The following is a 26,331-nucleotide window of genomic DNA, read 5'->3' on the forward strand; positions in this document are numbered from 1 at the left end:
GTAACTAAACATACCTTGCACTGTGGTTTTGACGCCCTAGAAGCTTCTTGCAGGGCAGCAGTCACTGGATCTGTCATTAGAAGATATGCATGGCTTAAGGAACAGCCCCTGCCAGACCATGTCAAATCTAAATTGTTGGATGTCCCCTTTGCACAAAAACAACTTATTTGGCACTAAGGCAGAAGAGGTCTTAAAAATGTCAGAAGAAAAAGCAAAATCAATGCAAACAGTTAAGGATTTCTTACAGGTCCAGCAGGCATTGTCCCACCAAACACTGATCCTTTCCTGTTCCATCCAATCCATTCCAGCACAGGTCCCGGGGAACCAGACCCCCCAGAGAGTAGCCACAGGGAATGCAGAGATCTAAGCAGTGGACTACCTCCACTTCAAAACCAGGAAGTTCTAAGCCACCCCATATGGTAAGAACTCACAATGACTCACGTCCACCACCCCCTCCTTCTGCCCACCTTCACTTATCCCTAGGAGGAAAACTCTCCTTTCACGCAAGCACCTGGCCCACCATTACCAACGACCACTGGGTTCTGAACATAGTGTCTCAGGAATACAAATTTTCCTTCCACACCCTTCCCACCCCAAAAGGGTTCCCAGATCTGTCTCCAAACCAGTGGGCAGAGACTCAAAAGCAAATCCTTTCCCTACTTTCTATGAAGGCAGTAGAGCACATTCCTGCAGTACAGATGGGCCAAAGTTTTTACTCCAGACTTTTTCTGGTGCCCAGAAAAGAGGGCACCTGTCGCCCCATCCTCAATCTATCCATGCTAAACACCTTCTTGGTGATCCCAAAATTCAAAATGCTCACCCTCCAGCAGCTGCTACCCATGCTCTTCAAGGACACTTGGCTAGCCACCCTGGATCTAGAGGCCTACCTCCACATTCCTATCAGGGAATCATACAGGAAATATCTCCATTTCAGGGCAGGATCTCAACACTTTCAGTTCTCTGCGCTTCCCTTTGGCTTATCTACTGCTCCCAGAGTTTTCACAAAATGTCTGGCTCCGGCCATTGCCTTTTGCAGACAAAGGAATATCCAGATTTACCCATACTTAGTTGACTGCCTTATTCAGGCAGACAGCCAGGAAAAGCTGCTCAAGCAGCTGGCCTTTGTAAAGACCCTACTAATCTCCCTAGGGTACACAGTCAATGAAAAGAAATCCAAACTGGTGCCCACCCAAAGTATTTTCTTCCTGGGAGCAAGCCTGGACACATCATCCCAGATGGCATGCCTTACACCAGAAAAACAAATTTTCCTGACAGCCTACTTCTCTCAACTAACCACCAGGCCCCAGTTATCTGCATGGAAGATCCTGCAAGCTCTGGGGTTCATGGTATCTTGCATACTACTCATTCCATATGCTAGACTGCATATGAGGAAACTTCAATGGCACCTAAAAAGCCTTTGGTGTCAACACTCTCAAGACCTGGAAACTATTATACCTATAATTCCTTGCCTCAGAAAATATTTTCTTTGGTGGGCAACAACATGCTCCCACAACAAAGGACTGCCTTTCTCACCACCCCCTGCCACCCAGACCCTCCCCACAGATGTTTCAGACTATGCTTGAGGTGCACATCTGGATGGCAGGTGCATATAGGGCCAATGGAGCCCGCAGCAAATCCCCTCTGCACATCAACTAAAAAAAGATGATGGCTGCCCAGCACCCCTTGGTAGATTTCAAACCCTTTCTCTCCCCAGGGGCTCTCCTGATCAAAACAGACACCACTATGATGTGGTATATCAACAAGCAGGGAGGGACACACTCCTACCCTCTGTGCAGGCCGACCATGACCCTTTGGCACACAGCCTCTGCCATGCAATTGCACCTGTTAGCACAATTCCTACCAGGCTCTCTCAACTCTCTGGCAGACCAATTAAGCAGAAATCTTTGGGACCCACACTAGTGGCAGCTCAACAGAAAAACCTTCACCCTAATAACTCAGAATTGGGGCACACCAAAGGTACACCTCTTTGCCTCCCACACCAACCATCAGCTCAGCAAATTCTGCACCAGGGAGCATCACTGCATGGCTTGGAAAGTGGATGCCCTGTCCTTTCCCTGGGTCAATCTACAGGTCTATGCCTTTCCTCCACTACCTCTCATCCCCAGGGGTACTGCTCAAAATAAAGGAGGAAAAACCATGGACAATTCTTGTAGCTCCAGACTGGCCTCACCAGCACTGGTACCCCTTGCTGCGCAGCCTGTCATTGCCACCATGGCATCATCCTCATATTCCAAGCCACCATGGCATCATCCTCGTATTCCAAACCTCCTGACCCAGAGGGAAGGGGAATTCATGCATCCCCAACTGCAGACACTCAGTTTGGCAGCTTGGATTATTCCATAACCCTGGATCAATCTGCCAACTGCAGTAAACAGGTTGTAGATGTTATCCATGAGGCCAGATGCCCTAGCACTGGATAGTCTTAGGCTGACAAATGGAAAAGGTTCTGCACCTGGATCCAGGCTAAAGGAGCCAATATGGCACAGCCCTCCCTCCCTCCCTCTCATCCTGGATTACGTAGCTGACTTACTACACAGTGGCCTCTCTGTCTCCTCCATAACAGTTCATGCCTCTGCTATTTCTGCTTATGTTCCCACTGAGCAATCCCTTTTCTCACACACTTTGATCAAACAGTTCCTAAAAGGGGCTAGCACCTTGAGGCCATCCAGAAAGAAGGGCACCCACCCCAGCTTGGGACCTTTAACTATGTTTTTGGAAAAGCTCACCCTGCCCCCTTTCAAACCAGCTTCTTCTGCAGGGCTAAACTTTCTCTCCTAGAAGACAGCATTCATTCTGGCCATCACTTCAGCCAGAAGAGTCTCCGAGCTGCAAGCGCTCATGGCTGTGGAACCCTTCAGCATCTTCCATGCTGACAGGGTTTCCCTCAGAACTAAGCCATCCTTCATGCCCAAGGTGGTGTCCAGGGTGGCTCTCAACCAATCCATTAATTTGCCCACCTGTTTTTCCTAATCCCTAGAACAAGGGGGAAAGGATTCTGCACTCTCTAGATGTGCACAGATAGCTCAGATTTTATCTAGACAGGACTAAATCCTTCAGAAAGTCTGATCAATTGCTGGCTAGCTTTGCTACAGGGGCAGAAGGCAAAGCCATTTCCAAACAAACCATTTCCAAATGGTTAGCACACCATCAATTTTTGCTACAAACAACATGGAAAGCCTCCCCCAAGTGGTCAGGTGGCTGAGCTGTTTAAGGCCCTTCAGCAGAAAGGGAAGGAGTTGCAAGACCTTAAACACCTGTTTGTCTCACCTATTCCCAAATTTCACAGGAACTGTCAGTCAAATACACAGTTCATTAGGAAACCGTCTGCTCCAGCATCCCATACTAGAGACAGAAAAGACCCAAGGAAACAGCAGACCTCTTCTAAGTCTGCCCAAACTCCTGACCAGAAAACTCCCTTTCAGGATAGGGTAGGTAGCCTATGACCACCTGCCTTCGTTGCCTCCCATCCAAACTCCATTCCCCTGTCCCTAAGGCTCTGTTACTGTCTGCCCCTTTGGCAATACATTGTCAGACAGGTGGGTCCTTTCCATCATAGAAGGGGCTAATTTATGTCCAGGGTCATTCCCCCTTCTCCCAGAGGGATTCTCCAATCATCCAAAGACCAACTCCACCTTTTCCAGCCAGTCATAGACAGCCTCCTTTCTCAATGAACCATACAACTGGTCCTTCTGACAGAAAAAGGAAAGGGGTTCTATTCAGTACTTTTCCTGGTGCCCAGGAAGGATGAATCCTGGAGACCTATCCTTGATCTCGCTCACCTCAACCTGTTCTTGCAGGTCCCCACCTTTCACATGCTTACCCTTTTTCCTTTGCTGATAACTCGAGGATTTCTAGCCACCTTGGACATAAAAGATGCCTACCTCCACATACCTATACAGCCCAACTACAGGAAATTTCTTTGTTTTGCTGCTGATTCCTCACATTTTCAGTTCTCGGCCTTGCCCTTTGGACTCTCTGCTGCTGCAAGGGTCTTCACCAAATGTCTGGTGTGGTGGCCTACTGCAGAATCCAAGGCTTACAAATTTTTCTATACCTGGTTGACCTCCTGATCCAGGCAGAATGCCCCAGATCCCTGCAGAGCCAACTCCACAGTCATCTCCCTTCTGCATGCTCTGGGATTCAACATAAACTTTCCCAAGTCCATCCTGAGTCCTTCCCAGGACCAGGTTTTCCTGGGGTGCAGAATAAGGACAGATGTTATGAGGGCTTTTCTCCCATCACAGAAAGTGGGAAAACCTGAACCAATACCAAACGACCATCCTCAAAGCCACTGCTTTGACAGCCAGACAATACCTCAGGCAACTGTGTTACATGGCCTCCTCTATTCCCATGCTACCTCTGGCAAGACTCCACATGAGTAAATTGCAATGGTACCTGAAGTCCATATGGACCCAACACTCACACCTATTGGACTTCATCATCTCCTTCCTTGTCTCGGGAAGAAGATTCATTGGTGGCTAAACCAGGTTATGCTTAACTCAGGACTTCCACTGAAACCTCTTCCCCCTGTGCAGGAGATGTAAACAGATGCCTCCGGTCTGGGCTCAGGGCTACTCTGCGCAGCATGAAAATGCAGGGTACCTGGTCCCACACCTACAGGCGGGAACACTGTAACATGAGGGAAATGAGAGCAATCATATTTGTCCTGACAGCCTTTCTTCATGCCCTAAAACAAGGGTCTCTGAAGTTGTTCACTGACCACACTACAGTTATTTGGTATGTGAACAAACCGGGAGGAATCAATTCCCATTTGCTTTGCAGACTTTCTCTCCAGGCATGGGACCTGGCAGCCCAAAACAGAATCTCCCTGCAGGTAGTTTATATCCCTTCAGCACAGAATATTCAGGCAGGCACCTTGAGCAGGTCCATGTCACAATCCCATGAGTGGATGCTTCACAGGTATGTGTTTCTGGACATTGTCTACAGGTGGGGTACACCTCAATAGATACATTTGCTTCCCCCTGAACAGACATCTACCACTGTTTTGCACCAGGCTATCCAGTCCCTTAGCAAGGGCAATGGATGCCTTCTCTATCTCATGGAAGGGGATGTTTCTGTATGCATTCTCCCCTTCCTATTACTTCAAAAAGTCTTGCTGAAGATCCAGCAGGACAAACCAAAAATCTTGCTGGCGACTCCCTTTTGTCCAAGACCGCATTGGTTCCCCCTCCTTGTGCATTTAGCCAGGGGCAATCACCACAGGTTACCTCACAGAGTGGACCTTCTCACACAAGAAAAGGGATCCCTAATCCATCCCCACCTGAAATCTCTGAAGCCAGCCCTGTGGGTGATAGAATTCTGATCCCTTCTAGGCATCATTATGCTGAGGATGTGCTAGCAGTCCTGCAGGAGGCCAAGAAACCTAATACTAGGAGATCTTACTTGTCTGAATGGAAGAGTTTCTCCATATGGTGTCAACAAAGACTACTAGACCCTTTGCAAAGTGAGGTCCCCTTAGTGCTGCCCTATCTGTGTGAACTTGTGCAAGCAGGATTGGCATAATCCTCTGTCAAAATACACCTCGCTGCTGTTTCAGTCTGACTCTTGATCCTCCTCTAGCTTCCCGTCTCCCTCCAAAGTTATTCCTTAAGGGAGTGCTACTCCTTAGACCCCCCCAGCAGGCAGGTTCCTCCTCCATGGAATCTGAATTACGTTCTAGAGAAACTCACTGTTGCCCCCTTTGATCCAGCTTTCAAGGCATCTTTGAAACATTGTACCTGGAAAACTGAACTCCTCATGGCCCTGACTTTAGCTGGAAGAGTGTCAGAACTCCAGGCCATCATGGCAACACCTCCCTTCCTCATCTTCCACAAGGATAGAGTGACCCTGAGGACCAACCCCTCCTTTATGACCAAGGTGGTCAATGGGGTCATAGATTACTATTAGGCTAACTACCTTTCTGGGCCATTTTAAGCCTAGCCAATTACCCAATGTGAGAATCAAACCCTGCACTTTGTGTCTGTAAGGTAAACACCTTAACCATTATGCTAACCACCCAACCCCTATCAGGGTATTCACCTTCCCACCCTTTTCCCTCATCTGCAAAATGACAGTGAAAGAATCTTATATTCCCTTGATGTTCACAAGACAAATTAGATTTTACCTTGACGAGACTAAAGCCATTAGAAAATCAGACCAGTTATTTGTCTCCTTCCACCTCCGAGCCTGGAAAAGGCGGTATCAAAGCAGACCATTTCTCTTTGGATCTCCAAACCTATATCCTTTTGCTACACATTCCATGGGAAACAACTCAAATCCCAAATTAAAGCCCACTGCACTAAAGCCATAGCTTTATCTGGGTCCTTCGTCAAAGGATTGGACACTGCTTCCATCCTAGAGACAGCTACTTGGTCATCTGTCCACACCTTTACCAAACACTACAGGCTGGATCATATCTCCAGATCCAGAGTGGGGTTTGCTAGGGCAATTCTCCATGGCTTTCTCAAGAGTAGCTCCATACCACCACCCTCTCCTTCCCTGTGAGCTTTGGCACTCACCCAAGAGTTTGGAATACTGCAACATGAGAATAGAAGGACTGAGAATAGTTGTGTAAAATCTTACCATAACATTAGAGTTCCTTCTCTTCCATGTTCCAGTATTCATTCCCTCCCACCTTACCCTCTTCTCTCCATCTGAACTGTTGCTTCTTATAGGTTCATAGGTTCATATTAGGCTATCTGCCCTAGGGCATTTATAAGCCTAGCCAGAGTGTGTGTGGCTTTCACCACCCCTTAGGATGAGAATACTATACCCATTAGTTTGCTGTGCCTCTGTCCAGCAGTGACACAGAGATGATTCCCGGGGTAAACCTACGATCTCCCATCCACTCGTCAAGATTTCTCTTGAACAGAGTCAGTGAGGGGCTCTGCCTCACATGGACTGGGATTCTGTTCCATAGTGTAGGGAGTCTCTGGGTGATGAATCTGTCCCTCCAGCATGTCCTATTTATATCCGTGTTGAGGTTTAAGTCTCTTGCTCTCGTGGCTCTGGTGGATTTGGATTTTTTGAGGTGGAGCATGTCCATTAATTCCGGGTTGGACATGGCCTTGTATGTCAGGCACAGATCACCTCTGAGCAGATGGTATGCGACTGAATAGAGCTGGAGTTTCTTCAGTCTGGCATCGTATGACATATGTTTGAGCCCCTTTATCCTTTTGGTGAGGAACTTTTGGGGTCTTTCCAACTGCTGCAGGTGTCGGGTAAGGTACATTCTGAATGGGGCGTTGTACTCAATCATTGGTCTGATAAGTGAAGAGTACAGGCGTACAATGACCTCTCCTGATCTGGATGTGAATCCCTTCATGATCAAGTGGGCAATGTAGAAGGTCTTCCTAACCACTTTGGCAATGTGAGTGTCAAAAGAGAGGTTACTGTCAACTTGGGTCCCCAAGTCCCTGATAACTTCTTCCATGTTTAATGGATTACCACCTATGTGGTAATTAGGGGTTACCTTGTTTTTCCCAAAGGGTATGACTATACATTTTTTGGCATTTAGCTTAAGGCCATGGCTCTGGCACCAGTTATCCATTTCTATGAGACCTCTCTGGAGGATGTCTGTGTCTGATGGAGTGTCAATTATGGTGCCCAGTTTGCAGTCATCTGCAAATTTTGTCAGCCACAATCCCCTATGTTTGCCTGCACTTCAGAAAAATAAATGCCGAACAAGAGGGGCCCAGGACTGAGCCCTGTGGGACACCGCCGTGACTGGCTTAGAGTCTGACATGGCACCAGCAACTCTAACCCTGTGTGTTCTGTCCTTGAGCCAGTTTGCAACCCATCTTGTGACATATGGGTTTACATCTAAGCTGGTGAGCTTTTCTATGATGCCCGAGTGGGGTATTGTGTTGAATGCTTTTGCTAGGTCAAGGTAGGCTGTGTGAACTGCCTTACCCTCATCAATGGCCTTAGTGACTGTTTCGAAAAAGTTGACCAAGTTCAAGAGGCAGGATCTGCCCTTGACAAAGCCAAATTGGGTAGGATCCAGTGTCTGTAGGTCCCCAATGTCTTTTATTTATGAGTTCCATTATGATCCTCTCCATAGCTTTGCAGACAAGGCTCGTCAAGCTTATGGGGCGTTAATTTCCAGGGTCTGTAGAAGCACCGCCTTTGTGGAGTGGGACCACAGTTGCTGTACGCCATTCTTTGGGTACATATCCTGTAGTAAGGCTAAGATTAAACAGCAGCCTTATGTGTGGGTTTAGTTCCTCATTGAGTTCGTGTAGCACACAGCCGGGGACACCGTCCGGTCCCATTGATGCTGTGTTTTTTGCTTTAGAGAGAGCAGCTCTCACCTGGGCATCTGAGATGTTTGGGAGGCTAGACTCTGGTGGATAGATATTTCTCCTTTTGGGGGGGGGAGAAATTTGCACTGAACCTGTCTGCCAGTATGTTGGCAATGTCTGTGGGTTCAGTGATTTTTTATCATTTTGGACTAATTCTGAGCATATCTGGGAGTTTCCACCCAGGTTTCTAACATAGCTAAAGAAGGCCTTATGATTGTCTTTTGTGTCATTAGCGATTTTTCTCTCAAAGTTGGCCTTGGATGATTTTATGAGTGATCGTAGTTTTTTGCTAGTATTGATCAGAGATGCCTTCCCTTTTAGGGATTTTGCTCTGTCATGTAGTAGCTTTCTCCTCTTGTTGCAGAGTTTGTTTATGGCTGGGGTCCACCAGACCGGGCGCCTGCCTTTGGTGGAAAGGGTCTTGATTTTATTAGGGATTGCTTGATGCATACATTCCTGGAGGTGCTCGTAGAAGGAATTTGTAAGGGTTTCAGCAGCATGGGTTGTGGTTTCCACTGGCTCGGGGGCCTTGAAGGATACCACTCCAGTCTTGAGAAGTGTGAAGTTTGCTTTTGAGAAGTTCTTCACTGTGGTCTTTTTTGCTGGGGTGGGGGATGTGGATCTCCAATGAGATTAATTTATGGTCTGATCTCACCAATGAGGGATATACTTCCTGTGTAGAGCATTTTGTCCCCATGTTTGTGTTGTTCAGGTCTAGTATATTTTCTCCTCTTGTGGGAATGGTGACTAGTTGTTCCATAGCATTTGAGTTTATGAACTCCAGGAACCTTTGGGCTAGGGTGTTGGGGCTTGAGTAATGTTCCCAGTCTATGTTTGGGTAGTTGAAGTCACCCAATATGATGGTGTTTGGAGAGACATTCATACTCTCCAGTGTCTTCAGGAAGGCTGGCACAGAGCCTGTATAGCTATTCTGGGACTGGGGTTTGACTCGGGCATTCGGTTCTGAGGAAACGTACATGCAGACGTCACTTTTATGGCCCACTCACCCAGGGCAACGTCAGACGTCCTTTGTACCTAGCAGTGACTACAAGCTTTTGTATACTGACTGGATGTTCAGGTAGCAAGAGATGAAAACCCAAGAGTTTGGAATACTGCAATTTGGAAGAGAAGGACATCTAAGGTTATGGGAAGATTTTACACAACTATTCTTTACAGTGAGTATACTGACTGTGGTTTCTGAGGTTTATCTTATGTATACACTCTTATGTACATTTAGTCTCATTCTTGTCTTTCACAGATTATATTTTAAAATAAATGGCTGCTCTAAATTGTATTGATTTTTTTACCCTGCCAAACCAGTTCTGTCAGCATCTAGTAAGCAGTAGTGACCATCAGGGTGGCATTATAGGGAAGGCAATGGACCATACAGTCATGTTGTCAGGCTCAATAATGCAGACAAGGAGAGTCCTCAGTGCTAAAAGATGTATTACTTACCTAAAACACCAACCTTGAAGGTCATTTTTCCAGTTAGAAAATGGCATCTGTAATGCTTTTATCAGTTTGTACTGTGTTAGAAAAGATTTTTTAATCGTTAAAATTGGACTCGTTATCAAAAAAGTCTCTAATACGATGTGCTAACTTGGGAAAGATGATGTACAAAACCACTCTGACTTTTCAGTAGCTAGTATTTCTATTTGTGTAGCTTAATATCCTACTAATGGTGTTTGCTGCATATGGAAGACTGACCCCAACTACACACAGTAATAATTAATAAACACTCGACAAGCATTATCGTGTACTTGTATTAAGCATAATGCCCTTTTCTTTTCCTGTTTTTGTTTTCTTTTATGTTAAAATTTAACAAAGATTATTTAAAAAAAAGATTTACCACATTATGGCAGTAGGTTAAAACTCTTACTTTATTGCAGTAATTAGAAATAATCATGACAAACATTTGAAGGGCTAACTTCAGTTTTTGCTTTGTGTTTTGAAGACTAACATTAAATTTGTGATGTTAAGATGATAAGGAAATTGGACATCCGTAATTAAGTATTGGTGAGATTTCATGGGTCCCCAGAAGAAGGTCATGCTAGCAATTTAAATATAAATGATTGCAACCAGTTAGTTTCTGATTGAAAGTATGGGCGGCCACGGTGGTGCAGTGGTTAGCATTGCCGCCTCAAAGCAAGAGGTTCTCCGGTTCGATCCTTGGCTGGGGTGCCTTCTGTGCGGAGTCTGCATGTCCTCCCTGTGGTCGCGGTTTTCCCTCCCCTCCTGCTCTTTCCCTCCCACATCCCAAAGACATGTTGCAGGTGGATTGGATACTCTAAATTGGCCCTAGGTGTAGCGTGTGAGTGTGGCTTGGAAGGTTGGCCGCCGCTGGCAACTCTACACCGTAAAACTCCACTGCCAATCAATGTGCGGACAAGGTGATCCGCTGTGGTGACCCCTAACCGGGAAAAGCCGAAAGAAGAAGAAGAAGTTTCTGATTGAAAGTAATGTTTATCTTTGTTTCATTATCGTCATTGTGTAACTGCTATTTCTACAGTCTGAGAAATTCAGACTGGCAGTTTAAATATAAGTACTGTATTAGTTTCTAATGTAGAATTAAGTCTGTGCAAAAAAGTTAATTAATAAATCAGAAAAGCAGTCAATAGACATCAGCATTAACAAGTGAAGATTCAAACATTTCTAGGAAAAAAAGATAGGAAGTAAAGTACACTTTAGCAAATCATGACCCATGAGAAAATAGCAAAATTATATTTACAGGTGTGCTGTACATTTCTCATGATTAAATCCATATGCATTTGTTTTATTTGTTACTACTGTTGCAGTAAGTGTACAGCAAAGCTCTCATCTGTCCCCGATTTTGCCTCCTATTTTAGCCCTGTTCCTCATAAAATGCTTGATTTTTGGTAAGTCACTGAGAGTTACAGTCAGTAATAACAAGCAATAGAGTTGTCCAGAATTATTGAGCAAAGAGGTTAAAAGCTGCAACAGAAAGATTATGTAGAGTGTTCATGATGCACAGCATTCTAAGGAACTCTCACTTTAGCAACTTAAAAACATAAAGTGCAGAAACTGTAACAGCATTATTAATCACATATTTAAGAGGGTGGTGTTATAGCTGTGAGAATTCTGTAGTGAAGTGACTTCATTCTTCATCCACGTTGTCAGGTCTTTTCTTTAAATGGGTTTTACACAGAATTTACAGCCTTATGTTTCTTTAATTTTTGACCATTCATGTGTCGCTATTTACAGATGTGGTTTTGTCAAATGCATTTCTGGAAGCAAGTCCTGTATAGGATGCCAGTGTATCACAAAATGTGCAAACAAAACTCATAAAAGGCATGTACAACTACACACAGTTCAGGGGATCACTAGTTATTCTACATTTTCTCTGTGGGTCATGGGAGGAAATTAGAACACCTAGCAAAAACCTACATGGCACAGTGAGGACATGCAGTCTCGACACAAAAGGCACCCCAACCAGTGACCAAACTGTAGAGCCAATATCTGTAGGGTATCAGCATTAACCACTGAATCCTTGTGCATCTTTCCTTAAATAATGGAATGAACTATCTCAGAGGGGGTGCCCCACACATAAAGGGTGGTGATTCTTTCTCTGTATACCTGTGGCAGTTCACTTGGTATGACTTCATAGCTATGTATCTGATGCAGTCCTCTTCATTTTCATTAATCTGTGGTTATTGGCTCCAGTTCTTGGAACTGATCAGCCTCTTTTTTACAGCTTGAGCTTCTTGACTTGAGTGCCTCCCTATACCCACAATGCCCTGCGCAGTGAGTTTGCCTGGCTTTTGAGCTTCTTCCGGTAAAAGTTGAATTATTGGAGTTTTGTGAGTGTTTTTCTTTTCTTCTCTTATATTCTTCTTCTGCTTTTCAGGACCTGTAGTTGTCCTTGTTGTAGACACGTTCCTTAGTTTAAACTTAAGTCTTGTTATTGTTATCCGGGTTTCTTTGTGGTTAGTCCTCTCTCTCTTTTTTCCAAAAAAAAATGTCTTTGTCCTTATGGATGTCGGAGAAACCTCAAAGTTTTAAAAAAGCTACTTCCTGTGAAGATTCCCATAGTTTATTGCTTCTGGCCACTCATCTTGGGGCCCCTTGCATTATTTGTCAGGCCTTCCACCTCTGGGCTCTGGCAGATAGGAGGAGTAAGCTGGTCCTTAAAGGTTTTCTGCCTCCTTCCGCCATCTTGGGGGCTCAGTCAACCTCATGGGCTCAGACCCCCCCCCCCCCAACGACACCCGGGAGAGCAGAAAGCGCTCCGCCATGCATTCCCTCAGACTAAAAATAAAAAAAGGCTTCTTGTTGGAACCAAACTGAGCTTGGTTCTGATCTCTTCCCTCTGCTCTGGTCACCCTTCTTTGTCGCAGGGCTGAGTAACTTGCCACCAGCTCCTACTGTGTCAGCGCCCTTCTTGTCTCCGATAGTACAGGTTCAGAGATCTCAGTCCCAATCTCCCAAGAGATCCTCGAGATCCATGTCATCAGCATCTTCCAGGTTTTCCCAAAGTCTTTCCTACAGGGACATTGGCAGAATGATGAGGCAATTCCTCGAGACCCAGATCCAGATGGGGCTTGTTTCTGCTCCATCCACATCTGGATCTTTGAGAGGTTCACCGTTCCGACTTTTGGCTCCTTCTCCGATCCACCCCTCAGTTTGTGTCTTTGATGCTGTCTGTTTCCAGTACCGAGGTGTTGGGGTTGATGGAGATCTCTCTTTGCCACTGACTGTTTCCCCGACCCACTGGGCTCTGATGGCTTTGGTTCTAAGTGTGTCTTGGAGCGTAGCATTGGGGTCGGTTCCAGGGGGAATGATGTAGACTCCAAAACATTCAGAGCTTTAGCTTCCCCTAAGACATTTGGCCTTTAATAGCTCGGCTCTTCCTCCCCCTTCAGAGCAGGAGACTCCAGCTCTTCATGAGGTGTCCGCTCCGGTGTCTTTGGCCCCGGTGGGACAGCTCATGGTGGCTCAGAGCCCTTCAGCTTTCAAACTGGTGGAGAGGTTTTTGTCCCATCCTGTGAGACCCTTGGCGCACTCTGCCTGAGGCCTCCATTCTGCTGCATGGACAGCCAGTCCCCCAAAGCCTCCACTCTCTCCCCATGGTGGAACCACAGGCATCTTCCGATACCCCCCGAAACATCCCACTGAGGAGGTCTTTCAGCAGAGGCGGTGTAAAAGGAAGTACAGTAGAGAGTCAATTATCCGAACTAATTAGGACCTAGGGTAGTTCAGATAATCAGACTGTTCGTATAATCAAACATATAATTGAACTGGATAAAAAACATCTAAAATCTTTTTTTTTTTTCTGCACGCAAGAATACAGTTTTCAACCTTTCAGCAGTTCCAGTGGACAATAAAGAATATTTTTCACACACAAGCTGGCTACAAGCTCAAAAAACACGGTCATGCGAATATGTATAATGTTTACATGCTTAGACTTTATGATTTTTCCTACCTGAAAACTTTGGAAGGCTGGTTTGGATTGTTGACGTTTCTGATAGTAGACTTGTATTGCACATTGATTCCTCTACAGAATTAGTTACCACAGATAGAGATTTCGAGGAAGGAGAAGGGTCTCCAAAGTCACCACTCTATGAGGTCTCCTTGGAGACGTTTTAGAAATCCTGCACTATAGGGGTGGCTGGTCAGCTCAAAACCCTTCCCTGGAGGAATCAGTGTTGTGGGAGGCTTTCGGGTCCAGGCAATCTACAACCTGGGTGTCCCCCCGGCCGACCCACTGATCCAGCTGGTGTCATCCAGGGCTTGGAGGGAACCAGACACAGTAGAGCCAATTCTTCAATGAGCGGACAAGATTCTGAGCACACCCACAGATAAGTTGTTTTGGAACAAGGGTATCCCTGTAGATGCCATGGTTGTTGCTGCAGCCACCAAGAGGGAACTTGCCAAGGAGTGCTCCTCTTTCCATCCCCCGACTAGTGAATCCCAGGCATTGGACATATTTGGCAAAAGAGTTTACGCCTCTTCCGCCTTGAGGGCATTTAAGCTATTTGTCTCTCTTTACAAGGCTAAAAAGGGACTTAGGAAACAAACTTTCTAGCACAACTCTAGGGTCCATGTCTGCCAAGGATCAGAAAATCTTTTCCTCCAGATGAGCCATCCTACAGTCACAAGCCAATGCATCCATGAGGTTGATTTCCCACGCTGCAAAAGTTACCTTCAAGGGCTGCCGGTTCTGGCACTGCCATGAGGCATCATGCCTGTATGAGGCTATGCCATTTTGCAGAGCCTTTCAAAGAAGCCTTTATTAACACCTCCTTGTGTGGATTATCTGTTCATGAGACTCTCTCCCAGAGAGAGAAGGAAAGAAAGACCTTGTCTGCCATTGGAATACGTTTCTCTAACCCACAAAGGACCTTCTTCAGGAACCAGTGTGGGAGGAGGAAAATGTGGTTTCAGAAGACGCAGGGTCCTTTTCAGGATACTCAGGGAGAATTTTCCCCCTGGGGCAGAGAGGGGAATAATCAGAATGGAAGATGCTATCCATGTGGCCAAGGGGGTCTGCAAAATCAGGGGTCATGGGAAACCTCTCAAAACAAGCCCTTCCAACGATCTTGTACAGTTGCCCAACTGTCCTCCTCTCTCTGGAGGCAGTCAGGGGTGATTCTCCTTGCACCCAGGAGCCTGGGAGACCATCATAAGAGACAAATGGGTGTTAATCATATCCAGAGGATAGTTCATTCCCTTTCTGGACATTCCCAAGAAAAAACATTATTTCCCCAATGTTCCACCCAATCAGAGGGAGGACATGGCCCATGAAATAGAAAAGCTTTTGCAAAAAGGAGTTATCCAAGAGGTCCCATCCATCAAGTCGGATCAGGCTTTTACTCTAGATTCTTTTTAGTACTGGAAAAGACAGGGGACTTGAGACCTGTTCTGGATCTGACCTCTCTGAACCAATTGGTAAAGCACACAAAGTTCAGAATGGTCCAGTCCATCCTGCCTCTCTTGAAGACAGATGAATGGATGTGCTCCGAGACCCCCGAAGGACGTGTACTACCATATAAAAATGGACAGACGCTCCAGGCAGTTCCTACATTTCAGGCTGGGAGCCAGTCATTACCAGTTCAGGTCACTCCCGTTTGGTCTCACCACAGCCCCCAGGGTGTTCACCAAATGCTTGACAGTGGTGGCAGCACATCTCAGACTGCAGGGTTACCAGATTTTTCCATGTCCGGGTGACTGGCTTCTGACCGCTCCAACCAGGCATCTACTCATTCAAGCCAGAGACTACTTACTACAGCTGGCCCTAGCTCTAGGGATAACTATCAATATGCAGACGTCCCAGTTGGATCTGGTTCAGGTCATAGATTTCATTGGGGCTCGTCTGCATACAAGGGCATCCTGTGCTTAATCTGACAACAGACAGGGTACTGAATCGAAGTCATATCAGACAAATTTTAACCATACCTCAGCCTCCAGCCAGTTTAGTTCTTAGGGTATTGGGTTCAATGGTGGCCACAATAAAACTCCTGCCCATGGCTCATTTTCATATGAGGATATCACAATGCATGTTAGCAGTTCAATGGTCACTACTCAGGAATCCCCTCAGTCTTCCAATAAAACTGTCATGAGTGTGCAAGGAATCTGTGCTTTGGTGGCTTCACTCTACAGATGTTACTCAAGGACATCCATTCATCCTTCCATCCCTAAATGCCACATTGACCACTGACGCCTCCCAGCTGGGGGGGGGGGCATTTTCTGGGTCAGACACTCCAAGGCACGTGGACGTCTGAGCAGACCACGTTACATATCAGTGTACTGGAGATGAGAGCGGTTCTTCTAACTTTGCAAGAACTTGACAGCTTTCTACCTCTGGGGACTATTGCAATTCAAACGGACAGGATGGCAGTAGTTTGGTACATGAACAAATGGAGGAACCAGGTTGTACCCCCTATGTCGAGAAGCGATGAGGGATTGGCAATGGGCGATCTCTACCAAACTCTTTCTGGTAGCAATGCACATTCTGGGGGAGTCCAACACTTTAGCAGACCAGTTCAGTCGAGTATTACTGATGCCTTACAAGTGGTCTGTGAATCAGTCAACAGCAGACATGATCTTCCACAAATGGTGTCTCCCATGCTGCTATCTGTTGGCATCCCCTTTCAACAACAAATGCAGCAGATACTTTGCCTTGATCCCTCCTGAGAGACAGTCGCCCAGGGATGCTCTTATCCATGCTTGGCCCTACAATCGTCTCTGTGCCTTTCCTCCTATACCACTAATTCCCAAGTTCTTAAAGAAACTTTCAGGTAGCAGTGCAAAGTAATCCTCACTGCTCCCTTTTGGCACCTGGTTAACCTTCCTTTGGTCTCATCTTGTTTGCTGTCTGCTGAGGTTTGATCCAGCCCCAGATCTGCTCTTTCACCCATCAGGGCATCCCCATCTAGACATACAGGGCCTGAAACTAACCGTATGGTTTCTCCACTTTCGATGATGGCAAGATATTCCAGGCTTTCTTCCCCAAAATATTTTGGTCTCCTCACATAGGTCTTCAGCATGTAAGATTTATAAAAGCAAGTGGAAGAGATTTTCTATTTGGACTGAACAAAGACAGATAGTTCCTTTTACAGTACCAGCGGCAGTCGTACTTGACTTTTTGGCTTCCCTTTTCGATGATGGAGCTAGTCCAGTTAGCAGCCATATCCAATTTTCATTTTGGCTTTGATTCCTTATCCCTTGCTTCTTCTAAGCTTTGTAAAACTTTTCTTAGGGGCATTTTCCTGCTCCAGCCTCCAGTGAAAGATCGTACTCCACCGTGGGATGCACTGATGATTTTGCAAGCTTTGGTCCACCCACTCTGAGCCTGCAGCTACTGTGGATTTGAAATTCCTTTTTTGGAAAATTCTTTCTAGTAGCTATCACGTCTGCAAGAAGTGTGTCTGAATTTCAAGTCCTTTCTTCTAAATTTCCATACTTGATTTTAAACAAAGATAGTTACCTCGTGCACTAATCCTTCGTTTTTACCCAGGGTTGCTAAGGAAGGGAACATTAATCAGTCCACTGATCTTAGTCTTTTTTCCCAATTATGACACAAATGTGAATGTACCCTCCATTTGCTTGATGTTCATAGATAGCTTTGGTTTTGTTTACATAGAACCAAGCCCAAGCCCTTTAGGAAGTTTGATCAGTTGTTCCTATCGTTTTCAGTTACAAAAATAGTAGATTTATTACCAAACTTTCACTAGCCACGTGGCTAAAAGACTGTATTACTTTTATTTATTCTTCCAAAAATATTCCCTTACCAGGACCTATTAAGGCCCACTCCACAAGGTCTATGGCTGCTTCTCAGGCTTTTTGGTCTAGAGTTTCAGTTGAGGACATTTGCGCTGCAGCTACTTCATCTAACCCCCACACATTTATTACGCATTACAAATTGGACATCATATCCAGGTGTGGAAGTGCTTTTGGCTCTGCTGTTCTCTGGAATATCCTTCCATAAGGGCCACCCTGGATCTTAGTAGCTGGGGACTCTGTCCCATAGGTTAATGAAGTGAAAAGGACAGCATCAGTGTAAAGAAGTTATGTTCTTACCAGAACGTTCCATCTGTGTTGTCCATCTTCATTTCCATTAACCTTCCTGCCCTCCATCTCCTATCCTAGTCTTTAGGAAGCCTGGTTGAATGTTCAAAAGAATTTCTATTCCCTATGTTGATCTCCAGAGGTTGCTTAATTATAAAGTAAACATATTTAGGTGCCATGCCCTTTCTGGCAAACTCAATTTGAGGTACATTGGGGGGGTGGGGCACTGTGGGTATATGGGAGGAGCTCAAGTTAGGTAGCTCAAGCTGTAAAAAAACAGCCAGTCAGTTCCAAGCCAATACTCGCACATTAATGGAAATGAAGATGGGCAACACGGATGGAACATTATGGTAAGAACATAACTTTTTTTTTTTAAACTTGTAGCTTTTCAGCCCCCTTAACCATCTTATCACTGCAGTTATGCCCGTTAGCTTCCCACACAGGGGGATAACAAAACTCATATGTTCCCTCTTTTGGGTTTCAACTGATTATGAAGTAGGCAGCATATATAATGGCAGCCATAAGGGGCTGCCTGTATATATGCAGGCAAGCATCCGTTTTTATTTTTATTAAACCCTTTTTGTCCATAACCCAGCCCTAGCAACTGATATGTCTGCTTGCTTATGTGACAGCTAGCAGTACAGTCCAATGACGTTGGAGCACACATGCAGTGATCGTTACCACATGAACATGGATTGGCAGCACCAAACGTGTGCACCCAGCCCCCTCCTGTTGCATGTGTACACCTCCCCTTTAGTAGAAACCAGCGTTGTGGTTGACCAGACCTCCATGCTCCCCTGCAACGGTGAACTAGTCTTAGCCTCTGAGTCCCACTTTGCCTCCCCATGGAGGCAGAGTTTTGACCTGTGCTTTTTTTGACACAAGTAAATAGATGGTTTGTAAATGTACTTACACTAAAACTATGAAAGAATATTTCTAAATCTGTATTTATTTATAATTGTTGTCACATATTCTGTATTTCATTGTCAGCACTGCCATTTCATCTTCAGTTCTTAAATGTACTTGGACATTTTTTATTAATTTTTAACTAGTACACTCATGACTGGTTGCCATTTTCTCTGTTTGTAACTTCCAGTTTGGGTGGGGTCGTAACTGTAAAGGGTCTTTGGAGCAACCAATCTGCTTAACAAATCTTTAAATTATAGTTGTGCACACTGCATGCTCGTCATTGTGTTTGTAAGCAATACATGTTTTGCACACACACACACACACACACACACACACACACACACACACACACACATATATATGCTTGTGTGTGTGTACATGCATTTTGCATACAACCCATTGAGAAATCAGCTTACCAGATTACAAAAAGTTGGTATTGCTGATCAAAAATCAGCTGATTACTTGGCTGGCTTTTTTTTCAGTGCATGATTGCAGTACAGTGGGGACTGGGGAAGTTTCCTTTTTCCCCACTGTGTTGTTTTCTTTGAGTTGGCATATATAGTTAGTAGGGGTGTATGGGGGGCAAGGGGGCCTTGCTCCTCCTGCAAAAAAAAATGTTGAAACTTTTTTTTTTTGATTGGATCATCAGTTGTGTTAGATCAAACTCCCAATCAATATTTAAAATGTTCGATGTGTACATATATATGGAGTTCTGGTATATGACAGATGAAACATTGTCTGCTATAGGTTTGTGGAATAAGATTTGGTAGAGTGGTGGAGAAGTTATGATTCTTAAATGTTGAGTTCAGTAATCCTACAGTACAAAATTATTTAATTTAGTACACCATCTAGATCCCGCTTGTTCCATTTATCTATTTTTCTCAGTTTTCTTTTTATTGGTATGAATTTTGATTTCAGTTTGCTGTGGTAATTGTGAGTGTTTCAAAAGTGTTTTTGCACTCTAGTCCCGAGGAATATTTTTATCTTTTTTATGCATGGTTATTTATTTTTTTAAGTACTATACAGTGAACATTAGTTTAAGATTTGTTAAGTTTTACTGTAATGCCATTTTCAAATATGCTAGCTGGGTCATTTGTCAAATTTTTATTACTTTTTGCTTTTTATTTTATGTTCATTTCAGTAATATCAACATTTGTTGTGGTTTATTTAGTTGGGCAGTGTTGTTTTTATGGCAGCATTATTTGTGTATTTTGTGTTTTGTCTTTGAAATTATTTTTGTATATTAAGTCAATGGGGGATGCAGTCTGTTTATTTTTTTAACCAAGTGAAGATGTGTGATTAGAGAAGGTGTTTTTGGTAGGCTATAGTGTCTTGCAGTTTGTGTGTTACTTTGTTTACATTGTAGTGGAAATTGTTTACTTTTTTATATTATTTTGTCTATTTTTATGTTAAGCAAACTATAGATTTTGGTCTAGGTTTGCTACATAGATAATCCTTCTAAAAAGGGTCACCTTAACAGTAGATCTTTGATGTAGCAGTGACATGTGCATTAAGGACTCCCTAACATCTTTTCCCCATCTGAACACTTTCTCATTTTGCCTTTGTGCCTTCTAAGATTTTTGTACAAGAAGTTGTTTTGAAGAGCATGTTTAGACAGAACTGTTATTTCGTAATGGTGCTGTGTTCCGCATTCCATCCTGCTAGCTCGAATGCTTACCATTCTGGTCATACTGCAAAAGCTCTTTTGGCTTTTACAAGTTCTGCTGTGATTAAGCAACAAGGTTTCTTGCTGTGAGGAATCGTAGATTGTGCATGCCACCCCTCTGCTTATATTCTACCATTGCTAAACCTATATCAATATGTGGCCAGTGCAGGAGTACTGTTGTATTATATGGGCAGAGGAGCATACTGGGGAAAAAGTTGCAGAACTTGATGGCTGACATGGTAGCAAAGTCCAGATTTAAGGATTTAATATGCGGGTGACTTCTATTTTCAAGGACCACCATTTTGCTGAGTACCCATCACAGCTGTACTCTGTTCATCATTATTATTCTTTGTAGTAGTTGTAAGAACCCCCAGATTATTTTGATTTCTGGGTACTTTCTGAGGGCAGGGTGTGCAGTCCATATGTGCTATCAGTTACCCATGTTTGAGAACTTTACAGTTGAAGGCATGATTCTGCTAATACTTTTCTCTGTCTCAGGACAGGGTAAGACTGTACAGTGGTACCCGCAATTTTATGGGGGCGGGGGTAGTTATTACTGGCCTTCCACCTGTGGCAGGGAACTTTTTTTTTCATAATGGGCAAATGCAGAAATGCACATACTCACTGCTGTCGTTTGGTCATTATACAGTATCTTTTCTGCAGAGGAGTACTTGCATATTAGATTATTTAAGAGAAGCCCTCCTTTTAGAAGCTTGATGGAGAAGTGTCTGTGCTACTAGTTCTCAAGTAAGAACAAGAATGAAAAATAGAGAATGTTGTTCCTATCATGATATGACTAATGTGATTAATGCCCGTTTTGTGTATTTTCAGGGATAACCCAATGGCAGACATTTATGGTGCCAACCTATATAATCAGCACATACAGGCTGCTTGCGGTGACCAAGTCCATGCCCAGGTGAAAGGGCATAAAGTGATGGAGACCCTAAAAGAGGAGTCAGTGGTGCTAAAATACTTTAAGCCAGAAGAGGAACTCCCGTTGGGGGCTGCTGACTGGTGCAAGTCGATCCTGGTGTGCACTGGCATGTACAGACGCTATAATGAGATGCCTTCTGACCCTGAAGAGAGTGTTGTAGAGACTGTGTTCCATGGTCATCGAGACTTTTGCTTTGACCCCAGCCTGGTAGAACCATCTTGGATAGTAGAGGATGTGAAAGAAGCAGTAGAGCTTATCTATAAAGAAGAGGGTTGGGTGTAATTGTAATGACAGTTCCTTGTCTTATGAAAGGCATTAAGCTAGATAATGCAGACTTTTTGTTTCAGGATCATGTGGCAATTTCAAACAGTTTTGTGCTAATAGTCTATTGCAGTACCTTACCTGTGTGAATCCCCAGCTAGCCAAATAAATAGGGGGAGTTTTAAATTATTGAAACTAGAATTTCCAGTAGCAGTCAGGTCACTGTAAGAAAACCATTAAGTTATATAAAATAAAGACTAATTCTTGGAGAGAAGTAATATATTTTCATTGTTCTTTTGTTTGTTCTTGTCGCACTGTTTTTTTTAGAAACTGAGTGAATGCTTAAGACTGTTACATAAAGGAACAGAAATGTTATGGTAATGCACAAAATTTAGTATATGTAAAGGGACAGACATTTTATGGTAGTACACAGAAGTTAGCACTTTACTTACAAAGATCACATTTTAGGATAATGCACAGACATTAGTGGTTTGCATAAAGGGACAGAGATGTTATGGTAGTACAGAGAAATTAATAGTTTGCATAAAGGGGTAGACATTTTATGGTAATACACAGACTGTTTACATAAATGGATAGACATAAAAGGACAAATAGTTTATGGTAATACATAGACGCTAGTGGTTTACATAAAGGGATTATACATTTTATGGTAATACACATACTTTAGTGGTTTACATAAAGTGACAGACATTTTACATTACTACGTAGAGAACAGTGATTTATATAAAAGGATAGACTTTTTATGATTACACACAGACATTAGTGGTTTACATAAAGGGATAGACATTTTATGGTAATGTACAGACATTAACTGTTTTTATCAAAGGACAAATATTTGATGGTAAAACACAGAAATGAGTGGTTTACTTAAAGGGATAGACATTTTATGGTAATAGTCAAAGTTGCCAGGTAAATCCCAAAAAAGCACCAAGGGAATACTGAGAGAAATAGTATTCTGAACGTAGATTTATTTTTTACAAAACAGCATACGTTTACGCTACTGTTAAACAGTAGCTTCATCAGAGAAACTGACAAACAGTAAACGCCAGGTATTTGAATCTTTCTATGATGTGAATACGTTCCACTACGTCACTTGGATTCACAAATGTAGCTCCCCAAACAGTGGCATTTGTTGTATATAAGAAAAGTAAATTACAGACAAAAATACACTCACATCAACAATAATGTGTTTAAAAATTAAAAGTTAAAAACAATTCAATCTAACAATCTATATATTTAAAAACAACGTACTATATCTTGTATAAATTGGTATGTTATAGTTCAATGACTCTAATGGAACCAAAATTTCATACAGACCAAAGAGTCAATGTAGGAACTCGAAAAACAGTACATCTACATAAAGCATATTATACATTGTATAAGTGTAAAGGTTACGTGTATAGGACATAATTGGGACAAGGTTGTGTCCTAAAGAAGTGACTTACCAAATTAAATGAATGTGTTTACTACTTTGTTGTATTATGCCTGTTATAATTGTATACATGAATAGCATTTAAAACATGTGTGTTTTTAAGTTTACCTCAAAGTACTCCTTAGTTTCAGTATACAGATTATATTACAGTTTTCATTTAAGCCTGGTGCACTGAACGCGTCTAATGTTAATTGCCAATCTAACTCACGTGCTTCCAGTAATAATGGAAATGGACCTCCTCTAATAGTGGGGGGAACATGGTCTATAGCTAAAAAGTGAAAGCTATGGCCCGGGTTGTTAATAATGTGTTTTGCCAAAGCATTATCACTTTTGTTTTTCTTAATAGCATAGATATGTTCATAAAGCCTTTCACGTAGCTTACGGTCTGTTTTCCCTACGTAAAAGGCTGAACAGCAATCACGCGTAGCTAAATAAATAATAGATTTAGTCTCACAGTTAAGTTTGTAGTTAATGTAATATTATTTGTTCCTAATAGTAAAAGAATTTGCTATTTTTAAATGTTTGCACCATTTACATGAACCACAAATAAATGTCCCCTTTTGTCTTGAAACAATGTCGATGTCTTCGTTTTTGCTAACCTTAAAATGTTGTTAGAAAGAAACAAACTAAGTCCCAAAAATACCAGTAGTAGCACAGGCAGAAGATGAACAGAATCCAATTAATCTTAATAGATATGTAATTTTATATTAATCTTATTAATCTTATTTGTTACATTTTGGATTTTTAACAAATTTTAATTATTTATCATCATGTTCTGCTACTGTTTACATAATTTAATATAGGAGTTCACGGTGGGTTGTTATTTTTATAGAAGATATTTATATTGGAATATACAAATACATATATATTTTTTTATGATAATTTTATTATTATAACAATTTTTTAAGTTCCTTAAATGATTTATGAAATATTGTTGTATTATAATCAATGTTTATGTTATATATGTGCTTTGGTGTAATGCACAGTTTAATTGTTAGGTGCGTAAAATGTTGTGCTTCATTGTTTGATGTTTAGCGTATACACAGCATAATGGGGATGTACTAAGGAGTACCAATTAATGTAAGAATTGCTTAATTGGAAACAAATGAAGTAAATTTGTGGAAGTGACGACCTAACTATATAAGCAGTGCAAAAAGAGTTCGTGATTATCTTGAAAAATCCTGACATAGTCTCAGGCGAAAGCGCTTGTGGATATCACTTTATACTGTCTGTCTATATTGTTCGTTGTGTCTACTTAGTAAATAAAGGAAGTTTTTGCTGATCCAGGAAGAGTTAATTGGATTCTGTTCATCTTCTGCCTGTGCTACTATTAACATTTTAAGGTTGTTACCTTTCTTATATACTATAATACGATTAAGTCCTAATTTTTCTGATAGTTGTAAGTTGCTCCTAATGAAACACCAGTTTTTGAAAACTATTGACCTAATCTGATTAGAGTTGATGTTAAAAGTAGTTATAAAACTGGTGGTGAATTGTTTAGACGGTTCAATATTTAACCAACTCTGGTTTTCTGTAGTGTTTGTAATAGAATTGTCATTTAAAAGACTGACAGAGTCCACAGAGATAATATAAGTATCTTTGGCTAATAGTGGGGTATATATTCTATTTATCCGTTTAAGCTCAACTTCTTGAAATATTTTGTTAATAAGTGATGGAGGGTAACTTCGGTTGACAAACATGTCCCTCAAAAGTTGACATTCTGCATGAAAAGCTATGTCAAGGGTGCACATCCTTGCAGCTCGGATGAATTGCCCTTTAACTATTGAGCGTTTTTGTTTAAACGGATGAGAACTTGTAAAATGGAGAAAAGAGTTGCAGTAAGTAGGTTTTCTAAATATTGATGAAAAATGCGAGCCTTTTCTAATGTCCTTGTTCAATTTAACATCCAAATAGTCTATTTCTACAGTAGAATAGTGATAAGTAAATTTAAGAAAATTGGTGGTAGAGTTGAAGAAGTCAATCAAGTCAGTAGCCTCACTTGCATTCCCATTTAAATAATATGAATATGTCATCGAGGGATGTAGTGTAATATTTGACACGTGGCATGACATCTGAGTTGTTAAAAATGTAATGTTTCTCCCAGTATGCTACAAATAAATTTGCAACACTAGCGCCACATGGTGAACCCATTGCTATTCCTTGTTTCTGTAGGTAGTATCAATTTCTCTTTGGGTGGCATTTAGCTCTTTCATAATTAATGTTATCCATTCTACAGCCTCATTGTGTGGTATAGAAGTGTACAAATCTACCACATCTACTGTAAGGAAATTACAAGTAGCATCAAAGTTGAGATTGTTTATGTTGTTAAGAAATGACCAAGAATCCTTACATATTTCCGGGATACACTTTAAATATTTAGAAAGAATATTATCAACCAGTTGTGCACAGGGGTATGTCATAGACCCACGGCCATCAATAAGAGCTCTCATTGGTGGATTATTTAGGTCTTTATGTATCTTAGGGATACCAAAGATGATAGGAGTCTTAGGAAAAGGAATATCAATGTAATTGTAAGTATCATAGTCAATCTTGGCTCCTATAAAAAGATCTCTAAAGTATCCTCTAATTCTAGAATGAGAGACATTCATTTTGTTTAGTGAGGATGGAGTGTAAGCTGTACTTTGTAATACTGATGTCATTTTCGTATTATAGTCAGAAATGTCGAAAATGACTAACCCACCGCCTTTGTCTGGCTTAATAACTCTCACTGGGGAGAGACATAAATTGTTAAAGGCGGCTAACTGCTCTCTGGAAATATTAGGCTTGACCTGTTTTTTTACAAAAGTCAGGCATTTGGTTAAGGTCTGATGTCCACTTCGCAGATATTTTCAAATAGAAGGAGCGCAGGATGTAAAGGGGGATTAAATGTACTAGTGGGTTTTAAAGTTTCTGATGCTGTGGGAGCTATGTCACTGAACAAAAGGTTCAGGTTAAGTTTTCTCACATAGCATTTCAAATCAATTATGGTTTTTGCCAAGTTACAATGTTTACTAGGAACAAAAGTGTTACCAAAAGACAAAAGTTCAATCAACGATGGTTCCAGTTCTAAAGTAGAAAAATTGTAAATTTTGAAGTCGCCTTTCAAATTGGTTTCCACTTTCAGTTTACAACCCTCAACAGTTAAACCGTTATTGACATTTAGTTCAGTTATTTCTGATAGTTGTTCCAGTTCCTGTTCTTGTTCCTCTGTTACCGGGTGTTGCGTGCTCCTAAAAATTCCCCTTTTTAGGAGTATTAT

The 26,331-nt window shown here is 42.5% G+C and overlaps 1 protein-coding gene across 2 annotated transcripts in view; it reads left to right on the plus strand.

Moving 5' to 3' along the window:
- HDHD5 (haloacid dehalogenase like hydrolase domain containing 5) overlaps positions 1 to 21,901 on the plus strand; it is a 232,494-nt gene extending 210,593 nt beyond the window's left edge. For both annotated transcript variants that reach the window (XM_044087527.1, XM_044087528.1), the window contains exon 8: positions 21,256 to 21,901. In XM_044087527.1, coding sequence (XP_043943462.1) covers positions 21,256 to 21,640 — 385 coding nt within the window. In that variant the 3' untranslated portion in view covers positions 21,641 to 21,901. The remainder of the gene's footprint in view (positions 1 to 21,255) is intronic.
- Positions 21,902 to 26,331: the final 4,430 nt, after the last annotated feature.

Source organism: Protopterus annectens, chromosome 11.part0 (assembly GCF_019279795.1).
Source record: "Protopterus annectens isolate FY-2018-M chromosome 11.part0, PAN1.0, whole genome shotgun sequence".
Classification (NCBI taxonomy): domain Eukaryota; kingdom Metazoa; phylum Chordata; order Ceratodontiformes; family Protopteridae; genus Protopterus; species Protopterus annectens.